The sequence below is a fragment of the Zosterops lateralis genome (assembly GCF_965231275.1).
Source record: "Zosterops lateralis genome assembly, chromosome: 6".
NCBI classification, from domain to species: Eukaryota; Metazoa; Chordata; class Aves; order Passeriformes; family Zosteropidae; genus Zosterops; species Zosterops lateralis.
The window spans coordinates 44,615,352-44,641,628 of NC_139761.1; the positions used below are offsets into that span (position 1 = coordinate 44,615,352).

Genomic DNA, 26,277 nt, shown 5'->3' on the forward strand with positions numbered 1-26,277 from the left:
AAACTGCAGCTACACTGTGTTAGGAGGCATCTTGATTTAAATCTGCCCTTTGCATTGGGCTGGGTCAGATGGGTTTTGTTCTGCTCTCTGATTGAATCGGCCACCCATTCCTGCCTCTCCCCAGTGTTACTCCCCATCCCCCAGTCCCCCACTACACCACAGACGTTTCTGTGTCCTGAAATCTGCCCTTTTAACTGCACACACAGTTGCTTTCCTTGAGCTGATCCTACCAAAAGGATCTTGCTTGTAAAAGGTATATCGATTTTATAAAAAGCTGTAAGGCAACCTCTTTGCCCAGCTCAGCTGCAGACAGAACATTACAAACAGACCTCCAGAGCACCTTTGCTAGTGCTGCTGTGCCTTGTCCACACAGTGCTCAGGGGAAGGAACTTTAGAAGAGGTTTTGTCCTTATAAAAAATAATACATTGGTATGCCCAGGTCTGCTGTACACTCTTATGCTCTAGGCATAAACCTAGCCACGTACAAACTCCCAAACTAAAGATTTTTAAATATTTCCATGTGGAGCTATGACAAATTATTAGCTATTTTTCAAGTTAAGTCTTATTTGCCTCTTGAAATTTTCATGTGAGTCTCAGTAACATCTTAGTGGCATAAGAAATGAACTGCACTGCACAAGCAAGAGAAGCTGCCACAATGTCATCAAACACTCACATTAAAGAAACATAAAGTAGGAGAGGTATTAGAAAAGCATGGTGCACCTCAACTTGGACAGCAGGTTAACTCCAGAAAGAGCTAAGAAACAACAAGAAAAAAAATTATTCTATTCTTCCCAGGTCATTTCAAGACTTAATTCTTCCTTTTCCTTGTACATGTGATTTCCCCACCTGTATAAACAGCCAAGCCTAATTATTGTTTTAACCCAACACATATCTGCCTTTCCCAAACAAGAAAGGAAATGAATATCTAAAAAAATCTGAAATTCATTACATAAAGGGGGGGTAAGGAGGGGGATCAGAAGAAAGCCAATTTTGTCCCTGCAGAGAAACGAGGTGGGGTTAAAAAAAAAAAGAAAACAACAAACTTTACACAACGTGAATCGTGGTCATTCATACTGTGGAGACACCTACAAGCCAGAATTGTGATTTGCACCCTGAAAGACTCAGTGTGGACACACTGGGAAGGATTGTCACAGCTGACAAACTTGCTGTCTATCAACACAAGGCAAAGAATGAAAGGAAACCCACAGAGGACCAGGATTAAGGGTCATGCAGTCCACGGCACAACCAAGGCAAGAGCCCAGCATGCTAATCAGGAGCACAGCAGAACCATAGCCAGTGTTTCTTCCCAGACAAGAGTGACTTCTGTCTTTTCATACCTCCAGCTACCTTGCAATTCTTTTTTTTTTTTTTTAAAGGCATAGATTTTACTACAGTGAATGGTTTAGGAATTATCTCGGCCACCCCAAATCCTCCATTCCTTTAGCAGCCTACACAAGGTGTACTGCAAATAAGAAACAGGATTTCTGATAAGCAATAGGATTTCTTCCAAAGGAAGGGCACAAGCCTGTTAGCATTACACAAGGAAGCAGCATCATGGAGGGCAGAACAAAATGCATTTGTTTATACTACAACTCAAGCAATGTGTGGCCATGAGTGATCTGATCATCCTGTTTTATGCACCATATTGTTTTTCCCCACCCTGCATTTTGCACCACTTGGCTGAGCCTTCATTGCTAAAGAGAAAGATGTAATTTTTCTATTGAGATAGCTATTTTAATGTAAAAGTGCCTGGGGAGAACTGGAAATTTTAGATCATGTAAAAAGTCAGTGGCATTATTTCACTCCTCACCCAAGATTTCGTAAGCTGCACAGAATTGCACTGACTCTATCGGGAATTTTACATCAAGATTGCAGCATCAGTGTACTAATTACACCTGTTTCAGCAATGAAGACATGACCCAGGACTTTCACAGCAGGAATGTTACTCTCTTGGTGTCTGGAAAACATCCAGGGCATTTCAGATTGATGGTATTCCAAACAACTATTTCAACCACACACAACAGTTGAGAAAAATTAACTAATACTGCAGTCCTTCAGAGCCCAGACTGGGAGTCTGAGGTGGAACACATGTAACACACTCAGCCCTGCAATGCTCTGCCCAGCACTGAGCACACTCACAGCTGGACTAAGGATCTGTGCCATTTGTCCTCTGTCTGGTGAAAGCCTCTTAGCACAGTAAGCTGATTACAACCAGTTTTACACCTCTTCTATTTCCAGCTGTTGCAAACTGTTTCAGAGTTAAAATTCCTGGATTCCTACAAACATGTTCATATCCTTTTACTTATTAAAACCAACACAAAGTACAACTGTTATTACAAAAAGCTATGTATATCTCACAGCCTAAAATTGTGTTTCCAATCCAGAAATGTCAGACACTTAGCACACTGTCAAGTAAAAACTGCATTTTAACTTTTTATAACTAAGACTGTGCAGCAGACTGTTAATAAACATGAAATGCATGCAAGAAATGAACATTTACATTTAAGTAACTCCCTCCAGGTATGAATGACAATGACTAAATACAAAACAAACATCTGCCCTCTTATAATACAATAGGGGCTTGTGAACCCAATTTAACCCACAGATTTACATGCTCAGGGAAGGGCTTTTTTCCTACATACTGAAGATGGAAGATTTGCTTAAAAATATATCATGCCCCAAATGCAAGGCGTATGTGAATAGTTTCAAAAGCAAACAGAAGACACCTTAAATTTCATCTGTGAAAGACAAGAAAATTGAACATGTTGTCTGCATTCACCTAACCTTTGATGCACTGTCTCAAAGGGAAGGCTGAACAGCCAGAGTATTGTCAAACCAGAGGAAAAATTCTACCTTCTCTAAAAACTAGGTATAAACTAGACCACAAAAGCATACATTTTTAATGAAAAACTGCTTTCTCCTCAAAAACACGAAAAAAAGCACCTACCAACAAAACCAACAAAAACACCCCAAGCCACACCAAACAAGCACTAACTCAAAGCACATTTGACAAAAGCCATCCTATGCTAAACTTGGGTAGCTCCTGTAACTAAATAATTGCTCAGAGTTAAGGCAACCATCAGCTTGTCCTTACAGAAAATACTGTAATACTGCAACAATAGTAGTACCAAGTGGAAATAGGGAAGTCCTTTATCAAGCTCATCTGGTACAGAAACGAACTAAGATGCAAATGAAAATTAAAACTTTTTCTCCTTTAAAAAGGGGACCTAAATACATGTTACGACCTCTGCAGCAAGGAGATTCAAAAACAACTTACTTCATAAAAGCCACCCAGGGGCCAGTAACTACAAGTCATTATCACCCATTCACTGTTGTGCATCAAGAAGCTCTGAAATGAAAGATGCTTTATTTCCCTTATGTTATTATCAACATATGATATACATCAGCTTTCTTAAGTTTTACTTGGAGGAAGTTAGGGCATCTAAAACCTTTCAAGAATGTGTTCCACTGATTATAGCACTAAGTTGTTTCCTTTATAAAACCTCACAATACAGAGGACATTTTTATATATACATATATACATATATATATGCACTTAATGAGGCAATAAGACTTGACATCAAATGACACCAAACATTTCTAAAGACTACTTAAGCCGAAATTTTAAAACCAAAAACTTCAGCTCATGCATTAATTGTCCAAGGACACCACAACATCAAAGGAGAAAACATTTATCTACTCCAGAGAACAGTTAATCCATACAATTAACCCTCCTTCACATCACATCACACTATAAATGCGAACACATGCTCCATTTCTGCATTGCTCAGAAGATTCTCCAAGATGCTATTCTTGTCACTAATGAGGTGCAGCACAAACAATTAAAGACTTGCAAAAATAACAGAGAGCTTTAATTTTTTTTATTTAAAAAAGAATGCCTAACACAGAGAACGTCACAGGCTGTAAAACATGTGAATTGTACAGAAACATGTGGCATCATCCTTCCTTCAAAGCTGAATATGTTAGACCCATCAAATCCTTGATCTTTCAGTATCACAGTTTTATTAGACTAGAGAAAATTTGATTCAAGTCATATTTTAGCCTATGTCATAGATCAGTCTTGCTCTTTCTCCTCTCTGATGCAGGAATTTATTAATAATATGCTTAACGGAGGGGGAAGAGTGACGAAGAACAGAAGGAAGTTAAAGCAATAAAATAGTAATTAAAACAATGAGTAAGGATAAGACATCCCACAAAGCAAAAGATAATTAAGCAGGTTTACTTTACTTTCAGGCCTAGTTTACTACATGGCCACATATTTTTGTGCTGTCACTAGAAGGAGAGTGGAATTGAAGCAGAATGCTGCTTCGACTAAAACCACTGGACAAAACAGTCCATTTGAAACACAGCCTCGTCCTAATCTACACGAGGTGTTGCCAACAAGCTCCTTCTGGCTTAGCATAACATCATCAGTTCCAAAAAGTTCCCAGTAGGCTCTAAGACACATAAAATTTGTAAATTCACTGAATGGCATTACATTGTTGCAACTCCATCTGCATGATCTGTGCCTATATATTGTATTAGGGGGGAAAAAAAAACATGCACACAAAAAAACCCCCACAACAACCATTCTCCAGGATTAGGAAGCAGTAAGGGAATTAGCTGTTGAGTTCTGTGTCAAATAAGCCTCTGGGGATGAGTAAAAAAAATAACTAACACCTAAGGAATAACTGCAAATAAATCAAATTCAGGTCTTTTCTGGCAGTGTGAATCTTACAGCTGTACAGAATGATGTCCTTTGAGGTAGCCAATAGATGAGTTTCAGGAAACCTTGTTTTTTTTAACATGCATTTGCAGCTGTCAGAACTAGGAAGTTTTGTGCCATTTCAGACATTGGGAAGAATTTTGAAACCATTACTGCTTTGCCAGTGCAACAGGTGGAGCTGAAGTTGGGAGATCTGTAGTATCCAGCAGAGTCTGACCATACACTTGGCACATGCTCAGCCAAACGTGGGAGAAAGCATTCTGTGCCTGCCTATTCTGTACACTGATCTATTTGCCAGGCTTTGGGGATCATCCCAGAAAAAAAAATCTTCCTTTTAGGATTAAGCAATATTTATGACAATGCTTTGAATAAATTAGCATTCCATGTTTCAAAGTCTTTCTGAATAAAGATAATAAAACACAGTCATGTCTGGCCACATACACAACAGAGATCTTACAAATGACATCATACACATCAATAACCGCAAAAAAATCCCCAAAAAAACCCAAACAAAAAAAACAACCAAACAAAAAAACCCCCACACTGATTGTTCTTCCCAGTCATCTTACCTTCCCAGTGAAGGCCAAAGTTTTGGAATTGAATTTGAATAGCTTAAAAGCTAAACTTTCATTAAAAGAAATGTTGCCAAGCACACTAAGCAAACACAAGTTACTCAAATACTCACAGTAATCTGTTCCCAGTGTCCTGCTGAAGTTTAAATACGAAAATAAGCCCGTGAAGTCCATTCCCTTTTATAAACAGCCAACATTAGTTCAGACTTTATAATAACAAACTGGTGCTAAAATTTCTTTTTGCAGTTTTAAGTGTGTGCACATAATGTTTAAACATCCCCCACTGTGCTTGACTGCTCTGTTCTTGCACACAAAACATTTTAATTTTAAAAGAAAAAAAAAAAAAAAATCAAAATTAGTTCCTGGAGAAAATCGGAGGTTTTTGTAGAATTTGGCATACTGCTTCTGCCTCACAAAGTGGAGGACAAGTTAAACAGGAGAAAGCACTGCATGCAGCTGGAATTCAGAGCACAGCAGCTGACAAATTATATTTTTATCCCTGCAATCTCCCCAATCTCCAGTTGATGCCCAAGACTTAAAAAACCACGCAAAAACTTTTCATTAGTACTGGAACATCATCCCTGAATTGCTGAGAAGGTTTACTGACCCACTGATCAGCTCCTGCCAACACAGTGGTTTGCAACAGCAATGGCACTTGTGCATCAGCAAAGGGACACCTGATGTCATTTTAGTTTCCAACGAACACCAAGGTTTTATTCATAAAACTTAGATAAGTAAAAAAAAAAAAAAAACCCAAAAAAACACAAATAAACCAAACAAAACAACAATCCCCCCCCCCACACACACTAAAAAACCAAATATATCTGATGCTACGGTTTCAAAATAAGCAGGAAAGAATGTATAAAGCAGCTTCCTCACAACTAATGGTCAGGGATCTAAACGCCTGGAGAATTTAACAGTAATTAAAAAACAGAACAGCAGAATTTACTAGTGAATGAATTCCTACCCCACACTAGTACACACGAGTTGAGTGTACCTGTCCTACACCATGGCTTCCCAAGCAAATCAATATTTTTCCTTTTGTCCATTCAAACAAATCCTCCCACCTACTTCTGCCTCATGGCCAATCAAGGGCCAAATGTGTCTGAAAGACACTCTTGCCATGTAACCCAAAGCGTTCCCACAGACTCCTGGAAGGCTTCTGCCCCCAGAAACGACCATTTGTGGACAAAAGGGTCCTAAGAGGCTATCAACAAGTGTATGGAAATGGGACATGTTATAAACAACCATGATAATGAAACAGTTTACATCAGGATGTGACCAGCAGATGCTCAGATTCAGTAACATGAGCCTGTAACTCACTCTCAATCCCCGCAGTGTGAAATGAGTTCCAAGACCAAGACGAATATAAGACCATAATAAAGTATTCCAGAACTAATCTTTGTGGGGAAACCATTCCAAAATACCAGCACCCCAGGGGAAGTAATTGTGGAATAGCTGTTAGATTTCTGAATTCATATTCTACCTCAAACAAAGCAAGTTTTGTTACCCTACAAAAGCCTTATAATGTGCACAAGGAAGGAGATTCTAACAGGCCCCAAGTAAGTTCCTCAAAGATGAGTACTTCAGTACATCTCCTTTAGAAAGAAAACTTTCTTCTATGGCCCTGCAACACTGACTGCACAGACTTCCAGGAGCCAGAAAAGCACAAAAGACAGGCCCCCAGAATCTTTATCTGTATCTACCAAGTGTCTTCTGCAGAGGTAGAAGCAGGCATTTTTGCATATATAACAGCACCAATATCAAGAAGGAAAGACTGCTTGGAGGACCAAGTCAGCTGTACCAAGAACTTACAGTACTCCACATCCTCCCTCACCGCACACAGACTTCCTCAGGAAAAAAAAAAAAAAAAAAAAAAAAAAAAAAAAAAAAAAAAAAAAAAAAACAAAAAAACTAGGCAAGAGGCCAACACTCACAAAGATCCCATAGCCATTGTTCAGAGAAAACAAGTCACTTGCATCATTCCCCACACGCAATAAGCTCTGGGCTGGCTGTATTCTGCCTCTGAGGACCAGCACCAGATGTGCTCTATCTCCAGATGCCAGGAGTTCCACAACCTGGGAATCAGCAACCAGAGTTATTTCCACAAACTAATTCAGTCACAAGACTGTGAAAGACCAGATGTGTCAAGGCGGTTAATACCCAAGGTAAATGAATCCTAGATCACTTATATCTTTCACAGGTAACAAAGAAAATCTTAATTTGGACCATGCAGGTCGAGAGACAACATCAACAGAGGTCACAAGCAAAGTATTTCTACATGCTCATCTTCTCTCCATTGTGCCCTAGACTGGATGAAAAGCAGCAATCCTCAAACACTCAGCTGCAGCTTCTCCAGCTGTACCAATTCTGTCATGGGCAGACAAGGTTAGTGGAGCCACATGCTAAAAGGACAACAGGCAGCTTTTCCAAACTGCCAGAAATAGAAGGGTGGTTTGGGGCTGGCTTTTTGTTTTTGTTAGGGTTTGTTTTTCTGCCTTCCATTCAATGATGCTGCCTCATCATCCTACTTAGGGAAGCAACCTAACAAGTTCCCAAGAGCTCTCTTGACCACTAGGTAATAAAAATTACCCACCTACAGACATTTCAGCCTTTAGCAACCCTGGTTCTTCACAGTCAGTGGAGTGGGGGGAACAACACAAAGGAAGTAGATAAAAGTTTTAAAAACAATATCCAAGATTTCTGCCTAGAAGAGCTTTCAAGTGAAGAAGAAATATTACCAACATAGGAAAGTGATATAGCATGCAGAAATTGTAAAGTAAAGACTGCAAAAGGTGTGGAAAGTGGTTATGCAAGGTCAAATATTTAGGTGCAGAACACTGATCAGGCATACAATTTTGATGAATAAAATACTCATTGCCCTGCCTTTTAAGGAATATCTTACCTATCATCCTGTTAGTCTGAGGCTTCATTTCTCTCTAGTGGAACAACAGTCATTAAGAGAACAATGCAGTGGAGTCAAACAAAGCAGGTTTACACCTAGATGGTTATTTAAAAACCATAAGCACAGGAGAAGATTGCTCTGAGGTGCTTCTTGTGTAAAACACTCCAAGATGCTTTCAGAGACCATTTTTGCATCACTGTCACCTGTTCTCAGACAAAATGCTGAGAGTTCACAGCCTTCAGGGCACGCTTTGGTAACACCACCAAAAACAAACCCAGGTATACTGAATTCCAGTCCCATACTCAGCAACTGTGAAACTCTCCTCCTTAAAATTCTGTATCAACTCATAACATCGGGCATTCAAGTCTATATAAAAAGTACAGTTGTGGTTTTCTGGCTTATGGAGTTTGGTTTTTTTTTTCAGAAACAGGAGGTTATTCAATAACACAGCCATCAGAATGAAAGGGGAAAAAACAGAGCAGGAGAAACTGGTTAACCAAGTGTGCAAGGATGTGAGAACATAGATATTTATTGTATACATCCTCACACATAGACATATGAGAAAAACATCCCCAAAGTCTCACTTACTGGTGAAGTAAATACTTCACCATAAAACAGCCAGGACCTTGCAAGAGATTACTTCTGCCTAGGTCAGCATTTTTCTAAACTAGGAGCAACTCTGTCTCTGCTTCAGGAAAACTGAATGGTCTGGTAGCTACACACAAGCTACAGAGCTCACCTGAGCTGTCTGCAGCTCTTACAGAACACCTGCAGATCATGGTTTATTCCCTGCAAATATATCTGACACTCACATTTTTGCTGGTGTCTGTGCATTGCTTCAAAATTCACTATTAGCTACAGTGTTCACAGAAACTAAGTTATGAGAACCCTTAAGAATTCAGTCACTCTATTCAAAAAGTCTCAAGGAATATTTCCCCACTCTTTAGAGGACGCATGGTTCCTGCTGTTAGTCACCGCACCTGGATTCTGCAACTGAAAAAAGTGAAAAGTGCACCTTTTTAACGGGATCATAGAAAACCTTCTCCTCCTGTGCACAGATTCCCAAGTCACAGCTGACATCGAGTCAGGGGGTTTTGTGGCTCAGGATGGGAGATGAGCCAGACAAGATGAAAATTCATCCAGGTTCATCCAGGTTTTAAGGGCAGGGAAAGATTGCAAATGATTCCATTACAATTTATTGAGGCTCCACTATAATTTTGCCTGCATTAGCCACACCCTACCAGCTCTCACTATGTAGCTTGTCTAAGTAAGTCCAGATGCATAACTGGAGTATGCCCCATCTATCACTGAACACCTGCAGACTGGAGATTTAGAACATAAGTAATAGTCTACCACATTCAGACAGTAAAAAACATACTGTTAAAATCCAGACAGACCAAAATTCCCCTTATGGACTTCTTTAACTCAGCTTTTGAAGATGCAGATAATGTATAGATTTTTTTAAATCATCCACAGCTGGGCAGAATTTCTAAGTGGAAAATGCCACCCATGTGCATTTTCATCCTCTTAGCTCTCACCTGGGAACACAAATAACACAGCAGTTTAATTTGCTGTTATATCTTTTGGGATAGGCACATGCAGATAAGTCAGCAATACAGATTTCTGAGGTTAAAACATTTTCCCTTTGGAAAAAAAAAATAACTGCTTAAACCTCATACTTCAAGCTGCTGAATTTCAAACAGGGGAAGCAATCAGGGGAAAAAATCTAAAGCAAAAGTAAAATTATTTGTATCATTTATATCATATTTTATGTTGAAATTCATTCCTACAGGGCAGACAACTCTATTCTGAGCTTTTTCTAAAACTAGAAAGTTTTCAACAAGTGAAACCAAAGCAAAAGGTGACAGAGAAAATAGGAAACTCGGTGGCCATAAGTAAACATCCTTAAAGGGGACAGAATATGTAAGTGACACTTTATTTGAAATAACTAGTTACACAAAGCCTCCAAAGCCCTTGGAACAATGTGCACAATGTAAGTAGGGACCAATATACATCTAACACTGGGTAATTTATGATTCAGTGGCCAAAGGTGACACCTTCTATAAAACAAAGGATTAGGGTTCTGGTTTTTAAGTTCCGCTGCCTTTAGAAGTCCAAGAAACAGCATACTGACTTTTGTATTAGCTTCAAGTGCTATCAAAGAATACCAAGCATGTTACATAGACATTCCCTAGTTATACCACACAGAATAAATCTCATAACCTCCCATTCCTTTTCTTCCTTGAATCATTCACTGTCATCAGCAGAGAGAGCTGATATCCAAGAGGCAAACTCTTGCTTTTTCTCTTCCTCTATAATGAAATGTAAAACAGATAAAAAGATATCTGTATTTCAAAATATGCTTTCCTGGCATCAGCAAGACACTGGTCTAAGTGACTGAGCCTGTACTGGGATGGTGTGCAATGTTTTGGTTATTGAAGGGGCTACAGGAGTGGTTTCTGTGAGAAGCTGCTGGAAGTTTCCCCCAGAGCACCAATGTGGGGCAGCTCCAGCACGGACCCACTGCTGGCCAAGGCCAGGCCCATGGATAATGGTGGGACTGTCCCAGGGGGAAATTACCAAGGAAAAAAAAGTACTTGTGTACATAACAATGTGTGGTGAAGTGACTGCAGCCCCCTTTCCTTGTCCCCCTGCACAGCTGGAGGGGAGGAAGGAGAATATCAGGAATAAAATTAAGCCAGGGAAGGAAGGAGGGGTGAGGGATAGGTATTTTTAAGATTTTGTTTTACTTCTCATTATCCTACTCTGATTTGATTGGTAATAAAATCAGCTAATTTCCCCAAGCTGAGTTTGTTTAGCCCATAACAGGAATTGGTGAGTGATCTGTGCCTGTCTCTGCCTCAACTTGTGAGCCTTTCCTTAAACTTCCTTTCCCCTGTCCAGTCAAAAAGGGGAGTGACAGAGCAGCTTTGGTGAGCACCTGGCATCCAGCCAAGGTCAAACCACCACAGAACTAAAAACAGTATTGCAAAGACAAATATGCAGCAGAAACATTTCCAAATGCCACAGCTCTGTGATTGTCCTTCTAAAACAATCTCTTTTTTGCCCCAAAAATCTTATTTTTTTATCTGCACAAAAACTTGCAGAAACTGGCCCTTACTAGTTATTTGAAAATAACCCTTGAACAATAATAATTACAGTAAAGATATAAGGCCTTCCACATTGCCTTGAGTATCATGTGTGTTCCAATTCTAGAACTAAAACTAGAGAAATCGGCTTAGAAGACTTTCTAAAATTTGACACACTGAGATTTCAACACTCAACAGCCCCTTCAGACAAAGTCTGGTTACACAGGAACGTGCCACAGCTTTCACAACACCCTAGAAATGATGGGCTGAAGGAAAACAACGTGACAAAGTACCCAGGCACCTCACTGGGTGCAAGAAAGAGCAAACCTCCTAACAGTAAGGCAGCTGGCAGATCACTCACTACACGTCACAAAAAATACCCTTCAGTCTCACCTGAAGGAACAGATTTAAAGGATGTGTTATTTAGGAAGTCTGAGAAGCAAGAAGAAAAAAAAAAAAAAAAAAAAAAAAAAAAAAAAAAAAAAAAAAAAAACTAAGCACAGAGAAATCAAGATTCAGGTGGCATAAGCTAGAAATCCTCCAGAGATGTGTCATGGTGGGAGCCCTCCAAAATCTTTACCTACCCCACACACAACCCACCTGTTTGCTTCAAGAGCACATAAAAGTACAAACAAGGTAGTTCTGAGCACCATCATCATAAAAAGTCCACCGAAAAAGCATTTCATCTCTTACAGGAAGGCCAAAAGGAAGCAACTTGACCTTCTTGATAGCCATAATCTACAGTGTAATGTTGTGTGATAACAAAAACCAATCAAAACCAAATAACACCATTTAATTACATTTCTTGTGTTCTAAAGATTTCCCCACACCCTCACCCCAACCCTTCTTAAGCCTGGCTAGTACAAGTTCAAGAAGAGAAAATAATGTGTTTGTGCAAAATTAATGAAAAACAGTACAAGGAAAAAGCATACATGAAACTGGAATTACAATTTCTGCAGAAGGCATGCTGAAGTAACTGACCAGGATCTAAGTATATTACTGCTGTTAGGCATAATCTGTGCCTAATTCAAGCCCTGGCTTAAGCCATAAATACATACAGAATTCCACAGGTGTTCTCATATGATGTATCAACAACCAAAATATTATAGCAGCACAGTATACTTCCATCATCTGAGTCTTCTCAGATTCTCTACTCCTTTTCCTTTTGATTTAGTTAAAACCAGCACTGAACGGCAGAAAAGAAAAAGAGCATCTGCAAGATCACATTATAGTAACAGTATTTGATTCCCAAACCCCAAAACCAAGAAGTTCACTAAGCAGGTTCATTCAATCCACTGCTACTCCCCATCTGCCCAGAGGTGCAGAAACACAAAGCAGACAACACTCATTCACACTCTCTGGCCTTGATTTATGCTTAAGAACACCACAGAAAGAAGGGATCAAGCTTCTGTCTCTATTGACTGTCCCCTCCTACCTCCAGTCTAATTCTTGAAGGCTGAGGATCAAGAATCCCCCAAGGCTAATTTATCATCTTAGCAATCATGTGCAACAAGTCACTTTCCAAAACCTGTATTAAAAAATGTACATTTAATGCAACAACACGGTGAAATGAACTAAATATACAGTAATGCCATTTAAAGAAAGGGCAAGAGAGAACCTCTGGAATCACCATTAAAATGTTATCAATTCTGAGCCACATAAAGAGATGTCAAGATAAGTAACTTGGTCATTTATCTCCCTCTCAGACACAACTCAAGCAAACATGTGTCCTGTAAGGACAGAACTACCAAATTAAAAGCACTACACTTTCACAGAACACCATATGCCCTTTAACAAGAATTCATGAGAAAAAAAATTAAAATCAACACTTTTGTGTAACCAAATAAAAACCAGAAATACAATTTCCATCTTTCTACTTTCCACAGTAGAAGGGAAAGTTACACCCTAACACACTTGCAACTTCATTTCTCCAGTTGCGTCACCTTTCCCCATAGCTCAGGAACACCACACTTGATTTATTGAACAATTACCTGGTTTACGCCTGTAGTAAGACCAGACCTTCCTCTGTAGGAAGACCAGAGTTCAAAAATTCTGCCTGCCACAGACAACTTTTGTTACTGTTTAAAGCATGTGAACTTTAACTCACAATTAGCTCAATTTCCTTATGTATAATAGATAAAGAATAGATGCCGTCCTCGCAGAACATTCAGAATTAGCTAAAAATACAGCACTTCAGAAAGTAAAAATGCCCAAACAAAATTCAAATATTATATTGTTAACCAGGCACATTCTTAAACACCCATGCCAACGTTTGAACTTCTCAGACTACTGACAGTCTCACCAAGAACTTACTACTGCATCTGCTGTCAGTGCTATTTATTGCAGTAGCAAAAAGCCTTCATACTGTGAAATGAAGACAATTCTGTAGCTGATTTACAGTCAAGAAATCTCTTTTCCCAGTAGGCTGTTTCCATTAAGTTAATCTAACACACCACAAATTATTTATTGGTTTGAAAACAGTTTTGATTGCTTTAACATTTTTATCATCCAGAGCAAGCACACCAATTTAAATCAAGCATGTGCCAATCAATTTATTGGCATCCTTGCAAAAGTCGCCCATGGATTTAATATCAATACAAAATGACACGTTACATCTGTCTGTACTGGGAGGCAAAGCAAGAATAAAGGAAATAACAGCTAAATTAAAAATCTTGTTTATGACAAAGACCCTCAACACCCTTACCAGCCCATCACCCATTCCTTACACTCTTTGGAGCTTCTCAATAGAATCGTGTAGCTTAACAGATATTTTCAATCTTTAGTAAACAGAAACCACAAAGATGAGACACTGCTAAGTTCCACATTCCAGTTTTTCCAAGAGAGATGAAACCAGAAGAATTGTTGGCCCATAAGCTCCTAACAAACAACCATACTGAACAATACTTTGTGGGACATCATTCCCATTTTCTTTCCTGCTCTCACCACAACTGTTTCATCACACAAAATCTCAAGAATTGCTAAAAATATCCTTTGACTCTATCATAAGCTTTTCCATAGCCTAACTTAAGGGCAGTAGGACTCTCCAGAACTACTTTTTCCAGTTTAGAAGTCCCAAATGTGAGCTATCAGGAGATGGCACATCTTTGCCTTCTTCAGAAAAACCTCTGCGTCCAAACAGCACATGGGTTTGGCTAGCCAGAATCCCCAGCCATTATCTTAAATATTTGCTCCTGTCCTAAGTGAACTTGAAATGTTATTAGACATGTCCTGTCATAAAGGGTAGGGGGGGAAAAAAAAGAACTACCCACATGTCCCAAAATCTAAGGAAAATGCTGTTTTCCACTGTGCACAGTAGAGCTGCACTGTTGCTGGCCTGTACCACAAACTTGGGGGGATAATTGTTCTACTGCCATTCCTCCCCTGAAGCTCAGGCTGGTACCTGAGTTCTCCACAGAGGTCTTGAGCAGAAAATAGCATCCATTTCTTTCAAGTGTTCTCAGTGTTGTGGGGGTTTTTTTCAGCCACATCAATGTCCAAGAGAAGTTCCAAACTTACAAAAGCCAAACATTCTGAATGTTTAACAGCCCTTGGGTTAAAACATAAGGAAAAAAATAAGAGGATTTCTTAGAAAGAAGGTATTGTAGGTAACTTTTGCTTCATTCTAAGAAGGAATTTAAAAATTATTGTCCTCAGTCTCAAGATGGCAAGCTGTTGTCATACAATACAGCAAGTTCACAAGAAATACTGCTCTAACATGAAACTAAACCTTGTCATCACAGCTGAGCACCACCGACTGAAATTCACCAAGTGAAATTTATTTCTGTTTTGACAAAAAGAGAGACAATTGCTTTGAAATGTACACTGCTGGTTAATTTTTAACTAGAAGCAGAGTTACAGTCGACACCCTAGTAAGTCAGGTGTGCCTGTATTCCAGAAGAGGTTTTGTAACCTTTATTTCTTGTTCCGCTGCCAAATCTTACCCGAACACTAAAGGATAACAAGTTCCCAGAAACAATCTTTGTTTGCTAAAAAGTTACCTTGGCTTGCCTTATCCAAGAAACATGCACAACTGAGAAAATTTACAGCTGGGACAAACCCCATAGCCTGTTTTACTAACAACTACCTTAACAACTTAGAAAAAAATAAAAAAATTATATATATATATATATATTCTTAAGCTAATGCAGCAAGAAGCAAGGGTGGAACTTACACTGGGGTATTGATGAGATATGTTCAGGTTCTTCTAAGTACTGACTTTTTGTGTGTTATGCTGATCTGTGTATGTCTGACATCTACAGTGAGTGATTTTAAAGCATCTATGTGTGCTTTAAAGTAAATTTAAATAATTTAATTTAAATTAAATAGTAACAAATTAGTTCACATACCATACCTAAAGACAGCTGAACCCATTTAACTTTCCCTGGAGAGAGAAGACTCATTACTTTGAAAGTATCAACTTAAACTTCAGAGTTAACCTGAACTTTCATTATTTCCTCACTATTTCAAGAGGATTTATGACCATAATTTGTGACAGACCCTCACATCATATTAGCAGTAGTTACTAGGAAAATAGCCCCCTAAATCAATGACAGGCTGACTGAAATGGCACTGAAATGCACTTGAGGACTCCTACACAGCACATTTCCCTGTCATAAAATTAGTAACTGATTTTTCCTGCTACGTTCTACATTTAACCACAGCAACAGGTTTCACTAGCTATAGATTATCTCAGGAAAACAGTATGGAATAAAAGTCATTTTAGGGTTGTACTCAAATGCAGTTTTTATTTTGTGCTGCATCCCTAGTTTCAAAGATTTGTAACCTTCCTGCTTCCCTGTGTCACATTTCTCTCTTCACCTTTCTCTATCCGGTGCTTGCTGGTAACAGGCAAATAGTTGTTACATTAAAGAAAACTAAGATACAATTTCATGATTTTGGGAAACATTCAAGTGCATGACAAGACACATTTAAGCAAGCATTTACAAGCTTAAGTAAAAATACTTCTTGCTCCAGATAGTTCTTAAGCAAGAATTATCTCAACTTACTTGAGCATTTTAAGACCCCCACATGAAATATCCACTGTCAACAGTAAGACTCCAGAAGTTACAGTGTGTTCACAAAAATGAAAAAGCATCAAATACTTTGCATGAGCAAGAAATTTCCCCCCTTCAAGGAAGAACCAAAAACAAGGATTATTTTGTCTTTTCACAGTGAAATGAGTCAAGTACAAGCTGTATCTGAAACAGGTTTATCATTATTTCAAGCCACATAAATAAAACCACTCTTGACACCACCACAGACAGAGCAAGAACTCAGCTCTACAGCAAAACTATTTCACAGCCAAAGTATTCAAGATCTCTTGTAACACGCCAAACTTCAGTGAAGCTTTAGCACTGCAGAAGCTCCAGCAGATCCCCAATGGTGCAGAGATGCATTTACATATTTGTAAGATAAGCACACCAAAATACTTTTAATAGCTAAAAGTCAGGCATCTCCTTACAGAGTAGGAATTCTCAGAAAGGCAATTAAATCCACGGAGAGCCTCTCACAGTACATCCATGCTCCTTCTAAAAGGATAGATGAACTGTCCTTAAAAGTACTGACCAGTTCAACACAGCAAAACCTTCCTACTAAGGAGGCAGAACAAAGGCAATGTCATTAAGGTCTATAACTAAGACTCCTTAACTAATTGTTAAAAATGGTACATTTGTGGCCGGGTTCCTCCATGCATGTCAAAGAAGGTGACTGCTCATACCAAATATACACTGTATTAAATGAATCACTGTCTCTCCAATGAGGTGAAAGAAAACCAAACTCCAGGTTAGAACTTAGTCCTTAGTTTTATCATGAACTCTTACTTTCCTAAGAAGTACAAATGCAAAGTTATCCTTTTTAAAAAATATCCCATTCTATTGGAGCCTGTTAAGTAAATGCAAGGAAACCCTTTAAGGAGCCTTCATATAAGAATCCCAGAAGTCGATTTCCACCCTCCAACCCCTCAAAACCTACATTGGCTCCATTCAGTCAAGCAGGAATGTGAACACCTTTACACAAAGTGTTCAGAAAGGAACAAACCACATTTCAGGTTTTCAGAAACATTTTTAAAAGATTGTGGCAGTGTGTACAGAGAAGGTGGACCCTGCAATATCTTTTTTGATATAATCCAGACAGAATAAGCAATACACAATACACACCCACACAGAGCTCCAACTAAAAATACAGAATGATGATGCCAGCAGAAAATGGTTGGTTCTCTCGCTCTAAATGACAGTTCTAATAATTACAGGAGGTTTGAAAAGGTGGGTGGCCTAATAAAAAGAGGCCCTGAGGTGATGTTCTGACAGCCTTGGCCACACTGCCGAGTTTTCTAAACTCCCTAGGAAATCGCAACAGCCAGGCTCCGGCTTGCTCAAGCACCGGGGTGATGTATTCAGGCAGCCCACATGCAGCAGCAAAAACCCAGCAGTGTTGCACATGCAGCCCGGACTGCCCGAATCGGGCCAGGCAAAGTCGGGACGGAGCCGCTCGCAGGAGGAACAGGAGAAGGGACAGCGGCCCGCTCCCCTCGGATGTTGCCGGCACAGCACCGCCTCTGTTTGTTTGTGATTTAAAAGGGTTAGCACACTCAAAAACGGGAAAAGCGGAGGGCAGGCTCCGTGCCCGGGACGGGGCACTGGGGCTGCAGCTCCGGCATCGCCCGCGGGGCCGAGCCGGGCCGGGATGAGCCGAGCCGAGCCGAGCCGAGCCGGGCCGAGCCGGACCCCCGCCCGCCCCAGCCTGCCATGGGAGCCGGGGCCGGGGGGGAACACACAGGGCACACACACCGAACTCGCCTTCCCCCCACCCCCTCCCCGGCCCGGCCAAGAGTTTGAGCGACACCCGACACCGACCCCTCCAAACTCCGCAGCAATCCCTGCCCGGGCCCGCGGAAGGACGGGAGCGCGGGGGGCCGGGGGGGTGGGCGACTTTTGTCTCTCTTTCTGCAACTGCGCGCGTTCACCTGAGGGAAAACCGCCCCGTGCCCCAGCGGGACACGTCCCGAGGGAACGGGGAGGAGAGAGAGAGAGAGAGAGAGGCCTCCTTTTCCTGCGCACCCTTTTTGCAGGAAAGAGGAGCGAGGAGCGATAGTTTTTTCGGGAGAACAAGCGCAGGCAGCCGCCCGTCCTCCTCCCTCCCGGCCCGTCTCGTCCATGTGCGCGTCCTCTCCCTTCCCTCCGCTCCCGCCCCTCCCGCCTCTCCCGGCGGAGCGCCCGGGAAACTTTGCCCAACTCCGACAACAAAAGGGACAGCGGCGCTCCCTTCCCCGCCGGCCCGGCCCCGCGCCGCCCCGAGGAGCTTACCCCCGGCCGGGCCCGGCCCGCAGCGCAGCACCGAGGCGGCCAGGAGCCGCAGCAGCAGCAGCAGCGGGAGCGGCGGGGCCGCCTCCATGTTGAGCCGCCGCAGCAGCTGGCGGAGCGGAGCGGGGCGCACGGAGCGGCTCAGGCGGGCTCCATGCTCGGGGCGCTGCGCTCCGCCGGCAGGAGGCGGGGAACGGGGGAGGCGCTGCAGCCGACCCTCCTCCTCCTCCTCCTCCTCCTCCCCTCCTCAGGCCGCCGCCAGGGAGGGGGCTGGGATGGAGGATCCCGGCTGGCAGCGCATCCCGGCAGCGGGCGGGGGCGCCCTGTCCTGTCCTGGCCCACGCGTGGGAACACCTGGCCCAGTGCGGGGCGGGGTGCGGCTTTCTTCTCCCTCTGCTTAACTCCTTCCTTCGGCAGCGATTCCTCCGGAACCGGCCGGGAAAGATGGCTCGCTGCGTGTTCAAAAAGCGACCTTTCGCTGGTGGGTCTGGAAGTGAACAGAGGGGACGCCCGCCCATTTTTATGTGTCCAGGAAAAAAAAGTGGTTATTCTCTTCCCGAATGGAGCTTCTTGTTTTTCTCCTCCCAACAAAACAAACATTTTATTAAGTCACTCCTCTACAAAACACTAGTTTTCAGAGAAAAATGCATTCATCAACAATCTTTTGTTACCTTCCCTCCCTCCCTGTTAAACATGCCACCTGCTTCTACAAACCAGGAAAGAGGCAGAAAGTGCCCTGTACATGGGGCTTGCATTGTGCCAGGGCCAGGTACAGAGGGCTGGGCAGCACCCGGCTCACCCTGAAACATCCCGCACCTTTCACAGGCCAGACACTGCCCCTGCCTCCCTCACAGGGATAAAACCAAACGGCACAAGGCAAGAACTTTCATCTAAGTGCCCATTTTTGGGCATCAGTGTTCTTGTGCTGACACTGATTTGACAATAAGAAAAGGGATTGCTAGATGGCCTTGTATAGAGGTGGAAATCACAAGGGTCCCCCAGGCACCCCCTTTAAACTGTTTGTGTGAGTCTCAGAGCAGGAACCATAAATCACAAGCAAGCACTTAGCAAATAGATGTTACATTTTAATAGTTTCATTACGTTTCAGAGATGAGTGACTTCCAGGTTGCCCTGTTGCCTCCTGCTAATTTATCTGCCTTGCTGTAGGTGCTAGAGCAACAGCTGAGATTTCTTTTTGGTGCCCCAAATACCAGAAACAATTATTCAAGAATTGTTTTAGATCCCGTTGGTTACTCCGTTGCAGACATCCCCTGCAAGGGAAAAGGCCCAGTGTTTTGATTTGGTTTGTTTCAAAAGTCAGCAATATTCAGCTCAGAAAGCAGCTTAAAAATTCAAGGGCTACAAAAGGCATTAAAGATCACCTATAAAGGGGAAAGGAAAGGTTTTCTTCTCTCTCTCGCTTCTGGTTTAACATATAGAGAGCATGTATTTTAAAGAGAGCTCATTTTAGGTAGTATTTAAAACCTAGAAAAATCTCCACTTCCTTGAAGGCAGGAAAAGCAGATGTTGGTCTTTGGTGATAGATCTGTAATAAACTGGAACCCAAATCTAGGCTGCTGTAAATCATTAATGGAAAAACTTTGTGTGAACATCAGCTGAATGAGGGTTTTGTTTCACATCTGCTTAAAGAAATCGCCCAACACCAGACAAATAACTGGAAGAAAGATTTCTTTGTTGAAGACAGTGATTGGACTTCACTTTTGATGGGTCTGACCTCCTGCGTGGTGGAAATTACCCAGCAGTCCTGGCATCCCAGTAAGTGGGGTTAATTGAAGCTGGAGGCAGAGAAAGGGCACATGAAGCAGTTGCACTTGCAGCAGGCAGTGGGGAACAGTGGGGTACGCCTCCCATCCCAAACCCTAATCAGCTTGGGGGGCATATGTACAAAACTGGTTTGTGTGCCTGCAGGGAGAGCCAGGCTGTGCTGTGATGGCCTCAATGGCACCAGGGCAGTTCCCTGCCCTTCCTGCCCCTGGCCCTAAAAATCAGGGATCAGCTGCTGAGATGACCTATCCATCACTCCAATGCCAGCACCAAGCCATGGGGAGGGGTGAGTCTGCCCACAGGCTGCTGGAGAGCAGCAACAACTTCTCTTTCAGCCTGCAGCTGCTCCCAGCACTTGGTAACTTGGGTCTAAGGTTCCATACTAGGATACAGTAGGCCTGCTGCTATCCCTGCTCCATCCAAGAGTTGATTATCCCCCTGTCTGACCCTGTCAAACTGCATGATCAAGTTAGGAATGGCAGCAGTTTGCACCAAAAGGGAGAGATAGCAGCGTGTGAGCAATTAGCAGATTGGGTAATAGACTGACTCACAGTCTAAAACAAAATGAGGAGAGAGATCAGGCCATGGAGGCAGTAACTAGGGAAGAAAATCTTACCAGAACACATATTTGGGGCTTTGACCATAACACCTCTGCTAAAAAAACACTACAGACATTCATCTAAAGCAATGGCAAATGCAGTAGCAGCCAGGAACTTCGTCTCTCTCTAACCCAGAAGATGGCATCTTAAATTTAGATAATATGTTGTAAGGGGAATTTGGAGGAAGTTAAAGTTGTGCAAATCTGAAGTAATGAGCTGAGCAAGCTGCCTTCCATCTATTTTCCAGCCCTGCAAAAATTCCTCCAGCAAATCCAGGGGAGGCATAGCTGTGACATTCCTGAAATGTTCGATGTACATATTTTTGCAAGAAAGTAAAAAAAAAAAAAGTAAAAATAAACAAAAAAACACCAGTTGTCAGGATAGCACAAGCATGGGTCTATCCTTCATTTTAATTGAAGAAAGAGGGATCTCTTTTCATACTGCTCCATCTCACAGTGTCCAAGAATGCAAAAGCAAAAAAGTCAGTGCCCCATTTAATCTAATAATTGAGTGATTCTGAGCAAGTCACAGTCTAACATTTCCTCAGTTTCTCTTCCTACAATAAAAGGAGCAGAGGGAACAATTTTCCTAAGTTCCATAATTTGTCTTTATAGTTTGACAGAAACTGCAGCAAGTTTGGAGCCTGATTGTCCAAAGCAGGAAAGGGAGGAAATCCAGACTGGGAGCCCAGCCCTCCCCTGCCAAGGTGTAAAAGCAGGTCAGCTCCTGTATTCTTCCATTGCCATCCCTGATGTGGAAAGGAGGGACACACAGAGATAAAGGAGGGAAAACAGAGAGCTGTGTCTGAGCACTGGGCTAATGTAGACATCCCACCACAGCTGGGGAACTTGGTTTGACTGAAATACTCCAGATGTTTCTGCATGTTTACTTCTCCTGGATTTCTCTTTCCTACCCCAGTTTACAGTATCCTTCTCTCCCAGCTGCCAGAGCTGTCTGAGCTCCTGTGGAGCTAACATTTAATGACAACTGCAGAAGGCCCTAAAGTGAATCTACTGTTTTACAGCTGACACCCAGGTTTATTTCATGGTGAATATCAGTACCAAAACACACATCTTTATTCCTCTGGAGCCCTGCAGTTTTGTCAAAACAAAGTCACTAGACCCAGATAGACTGAGGCTGCTCTTTGGTGCTTTGCAAAGGAAAGGTAAAGCAATCAGTGAAAAATAAGGACACCAAAACATTTTCCTTCTTTACTTTTGAGGCCATATGACAAAATAATTTTCTTCTACCCACGCCTCAAATACACTTCTTCACCCTTTCACTCCCAGCTTCCAGCTAGAAAGCAGTCTCCACCTAATTATGTGTAGGGACCTCTATTCCCTACCACCCTGTATCAGAAGAGAAAATGTTTACAGGTAATCTAGAACAAGTCAGAAATTATAGCACAAAATATTATTTGGATACAGGTTCCCTCATCTCCTCAAAGAAATAGACACACTGAGAAAAACATATCTAGGCATTCAGCTGTAGTTAGGATTGCCCCTCCTGAGCAGAAATCTGAAGTAGTCTTGGTAAGGGGTGGGTTTGCTTCTGAGGCTGCATGGGGATTTGAGTGTTGCTTTGAAAAAGGTGGAGTTTTAGGTGCCAAATAATACTTAACATGTAAACCTAAATCAGTGCACTGGCACTAATTAAACTGCCTGAAAGGGTGGGAAAGTGTCACCATCACCGTCTTCTTATCCATAAAGAAAATTACTGTAAGAAAAATAATACCTTCATTTGTATCATGCAGTTTCCCTGGCATTGCATAAGGACAATAGCCTAATTTTTTTTCAAACTAATTATTCCCTGAAATATTCAGCAACCCAACTTTGTATGGCAGTTTTCTTCCCCTTCTTTCTGCTCCTTCCCCAGATCAGCTCTGACATGAACTAACAGTTAAACCACCGCACTGTGCCATGCAGACACAGATTAAAATCAATGCTCTTACAGCCTGTGGGTTGTAAGGCCCTTTTAAGGCAGTCCTAAAAGAAACTATGAAAAGGAAGTCAAACTTCGGTGCACTTAAAATCTCTATACAGAACTTTTTATACTTATTGGGAAATCTTTAGGCTTGAAAAAGCTTGAAAATCTTAGGATGCACAGTGGTTTTTTAAAATAGTTATGGCATGTTTTAAGTGCTGCAAGTAACCTAGGTGGGACCACCTAGAAAGAACAAGAGAGAATGGCAATCTCTCAGCATTTGCCAGTGCTTGAGATTTTCTGCAATAGCCAGGGCCTATCTGCCAACAGTTTCTGCTCCAAGAAGGATAAATGGGACATACATACCAATAACTCAAATACAGGGAAATCAGGAGACACTGCAAGCCAAGGGAGCAGAATGCTATGGGACAGAGGCTTCCTGGCAGAAATGAGTTTAAGGAGAGAGATGGTTCACATAAGTTTGCAAGAGGAAAACTAATATTAAAAAAAAAAAAAAGTCTGACAAATGCCCTGCTGCTATCTCACTTTAAAATCATATAAGTGAGACAGTGAGTGTAAAGAGGCTGTTCCCAAAGCCTCATGCTGGCCAGCAATGTCAGGAACAGAGGGGCTGACACTGCCTGAGAAACATGTCACCATAAAAAGTTCTCAAAATATAAAAATAGTTCAGTGGGTTTTTTCAGTGGTGATTCTTGGACTCTGAATGCTTTTCTGGTTACAACTACACTCCCTGCTACAGCTACCAGAACAGCAGTCACTGCATTTCCCTGCACTGTATGAGCTAAAGTTTTTCTTTAAAACCTCCATGACAGCAACATTTGCAAAGCTGCCTGAAAAATTAACTATTAGTCATCAAAGTTCTTTATCAAAAAGAGGAAATATTGTGAAGGAGTGTGGAAATTGATTTCAGGGAAGAGAGAAGATGACCATCTTCAGTGTCTCAAAGTAGGAGTTCTCTTCTTTGCCCTGTAAAGACAAAGTTGTGAAGGACCATCTTTTCTTACAAGCAACATCAATATTTCTGTAGAAAAAGCAATAGAAAAATTAAAGAAGTCATCACAGAGATAAATATTGAAGAAACACTAAAAATATCCCAATATGAATCATAGAATTGTTTGGGTTGAAAGGGATGTTTTAATAATTATCTAGTCCAATATCCCTGCAATAAGCAAGAGTAACCTTCAACTAAACCAGGCTGAACGGAGCCCCATCCAACCTGACCTTGAATGTTTCCAGGGACTGGGCACCTACCACCTCTCTGGGCAACCTGTTCCAATGTTTTATTACTCTCATTATAAAACATTTCTTCCTTATATTGTGGTGATTTAACCCCAGCCTGCAACTAGTATCATCCAGCTTATTTCCTCCCACCACCCTGTGGGGAGGAGAATTGGAAAACAAGCAAAACTCATGCATTGAGATAAAAACAGCTTAATAAGTGAATTAAAACAAAGCATAATAATTATAATAACAATAACAACACTAATAATAGCAATGAGAAGGAGAAAGAGGAGTAAACCCCAAGAAACACAGGTGATGCATAATACTACTGCTCACCACCTGCTGACCAATGCCCAGCCCATCCTCCAGCAGGGATTGGTGGCTCCAGGCCAACTCCTCCCAGTTTCTGTACTGAGCCTGACATTTTAAGGTATGAAGCATCCCTTTGGCCAGTTTGGATCAGCTGTCCTGGCCATACTCCCTCCTTTCTTGTGCACCTCCTTGCTGGCAGAATGTGGGAGACTAGCGAGCCTTTGAGTTAGAGTCACACTATTTAGCAGTAACTAAAATATCAGTGGTATCACACTGTTCTCATAAGAAATCCAAAACACAGCACTGTACCAGGAAGAAAATGAGCTCTATGCCAGCTGAAACCAGGACACTTATATCTAGTCAGAATCTATCCTGTGTTAGTTTAAAAGCCTTACCCCTTGTCCTATTGCAAGAGGCCCTGCTAAACAGGCCCCATCTCTCTTAGAACACCCCTTTATTATTAAAAGGCAACAACAAGGTCTCTCCAGCCTTTTCTTCTCCAGGTTGAACAACTTCACTTCCCTCAGCCTTTCCTCATAGCAGAGGGGCTTTAATCCTTTAATAATTTATTCTGGAGCCACTCTAGCCAGTCCAACAATCTTTCCTGTGCTTGGGAGCCCAGAGCTGGATGCAGTACCCCAGGTGGAGTCTCACCACCTGGGAAAAGGGAAAAGGGTAGCATGAGGAGCTTTCTCCAAATGCAGTGCTCATCAGGCAGAACCGCCTTGAGGATGCAAGAAGAGATGCTGAATAGGTCATGGAAAATTGATGTAGGGTAGCATATTTACATGCCCCTGCACTGCTCCAAACATATCTGCACTTCACAAGTGTCTGGGTACTGAGGAGAGCGATGAGAGGCTTTTTTGAAGGAAGAGCAAACACAATTTGTATTCACATAACTGTCGGATTCTGTCTCACTTTACACCCCAACCAAGTGTGGTTGATACACACATGTCAAACAGCAGTGCATGTCACAAGTATGTGACTGTCATATCCATTCTTACCTTCAGTGACAAAGCTCACTTCCACCATTAAAAACACCAACCAAGTAGGACTGGAAGATGTAGAAAGAGTATCAGAACAACCTGGTGCTGTTGTACACCCTTGAAACAGATTACTGACAAGGTCACAGACTGAGGTAAGTTTTTTGACATTCTCAGCATTAGAAGTTTCTTTTTCTTTTGAAAGCTGCTCTTTTACTCTTTGAAACACAAAAAATGTTGTAGAGTAGGGGTAAAGCTGTGCTCAGCTAGTTACCATCTGACTAATTTTTGTGGGTGGTTAAGATGCCAGGCAAGACTTGCTCTGTCCCAGCCAGATAGAAATCTTTCCACTGTATGCAGTGGGAAAGGCCCTTATGATATGGCTCAGTGCCATGACTGTTTAGATATTAAAATGGATGTCGAAACCAACCCTGAATGCAGTTACATCAATTCTACCTGCCATCTGCTCACTGACAATGCTGGGAGCAGTCTTTCTGGGATTACACTGCATGCTCTTGGTGGCTGCCAAACAAAGTAGAAGTTAAGGGAGGGGAAAAAAAAAAGAGAAAAGTGACCTGTGGGGCAAAAGTTGCAGATTAGTGTAACCTAGGGGGAAAAAAATCCCTACAAAAATCCCTTTTTCCTATAAGATTTATGTGTTTCTAGATGTCAATACACATGAAAACTGCATTTAACATTGTCTTGAACAGTACCTGCTCTGCACTTTGTAACAAATAGAAGTATATAGAATCACAGAATGATGTGGGTTGGAAGCAACCTTAAAGAAGAATTAGTACCAACCCCCCTGCCATGGGCAAGGACACCTGAGGCACCTCAGAGCCC

General features: G+C 41.7%; 1 protein-coding gene across 1 annotated transcript in view; it reads right to left on the reverse strand.

The window, feature by feature from the left end:
- LRP5 (LDL receptor related protein 5) overlaps nucleotides 1-18,696 on the reverse strand; it is a 130,964-nt gene extending 112,268 nt beyond the window's left edge. Inside the window, exon 1 of the mRNA XM_083863891.1 lies at nucleotides 18,594-18,696. Coding sequence (XP_083720017.1) covers nucleotides 18,594-18,681 — 88 coding nt within the window. The 5' untranslated portion in view covers nucleotides 18,682-18,696. The remainder of the gene's footprint in view (nucleotides 1-18,593) is intronic.
- Nucleotides 18,697-26,277: the final 7,581 nt, after the last annotated feature.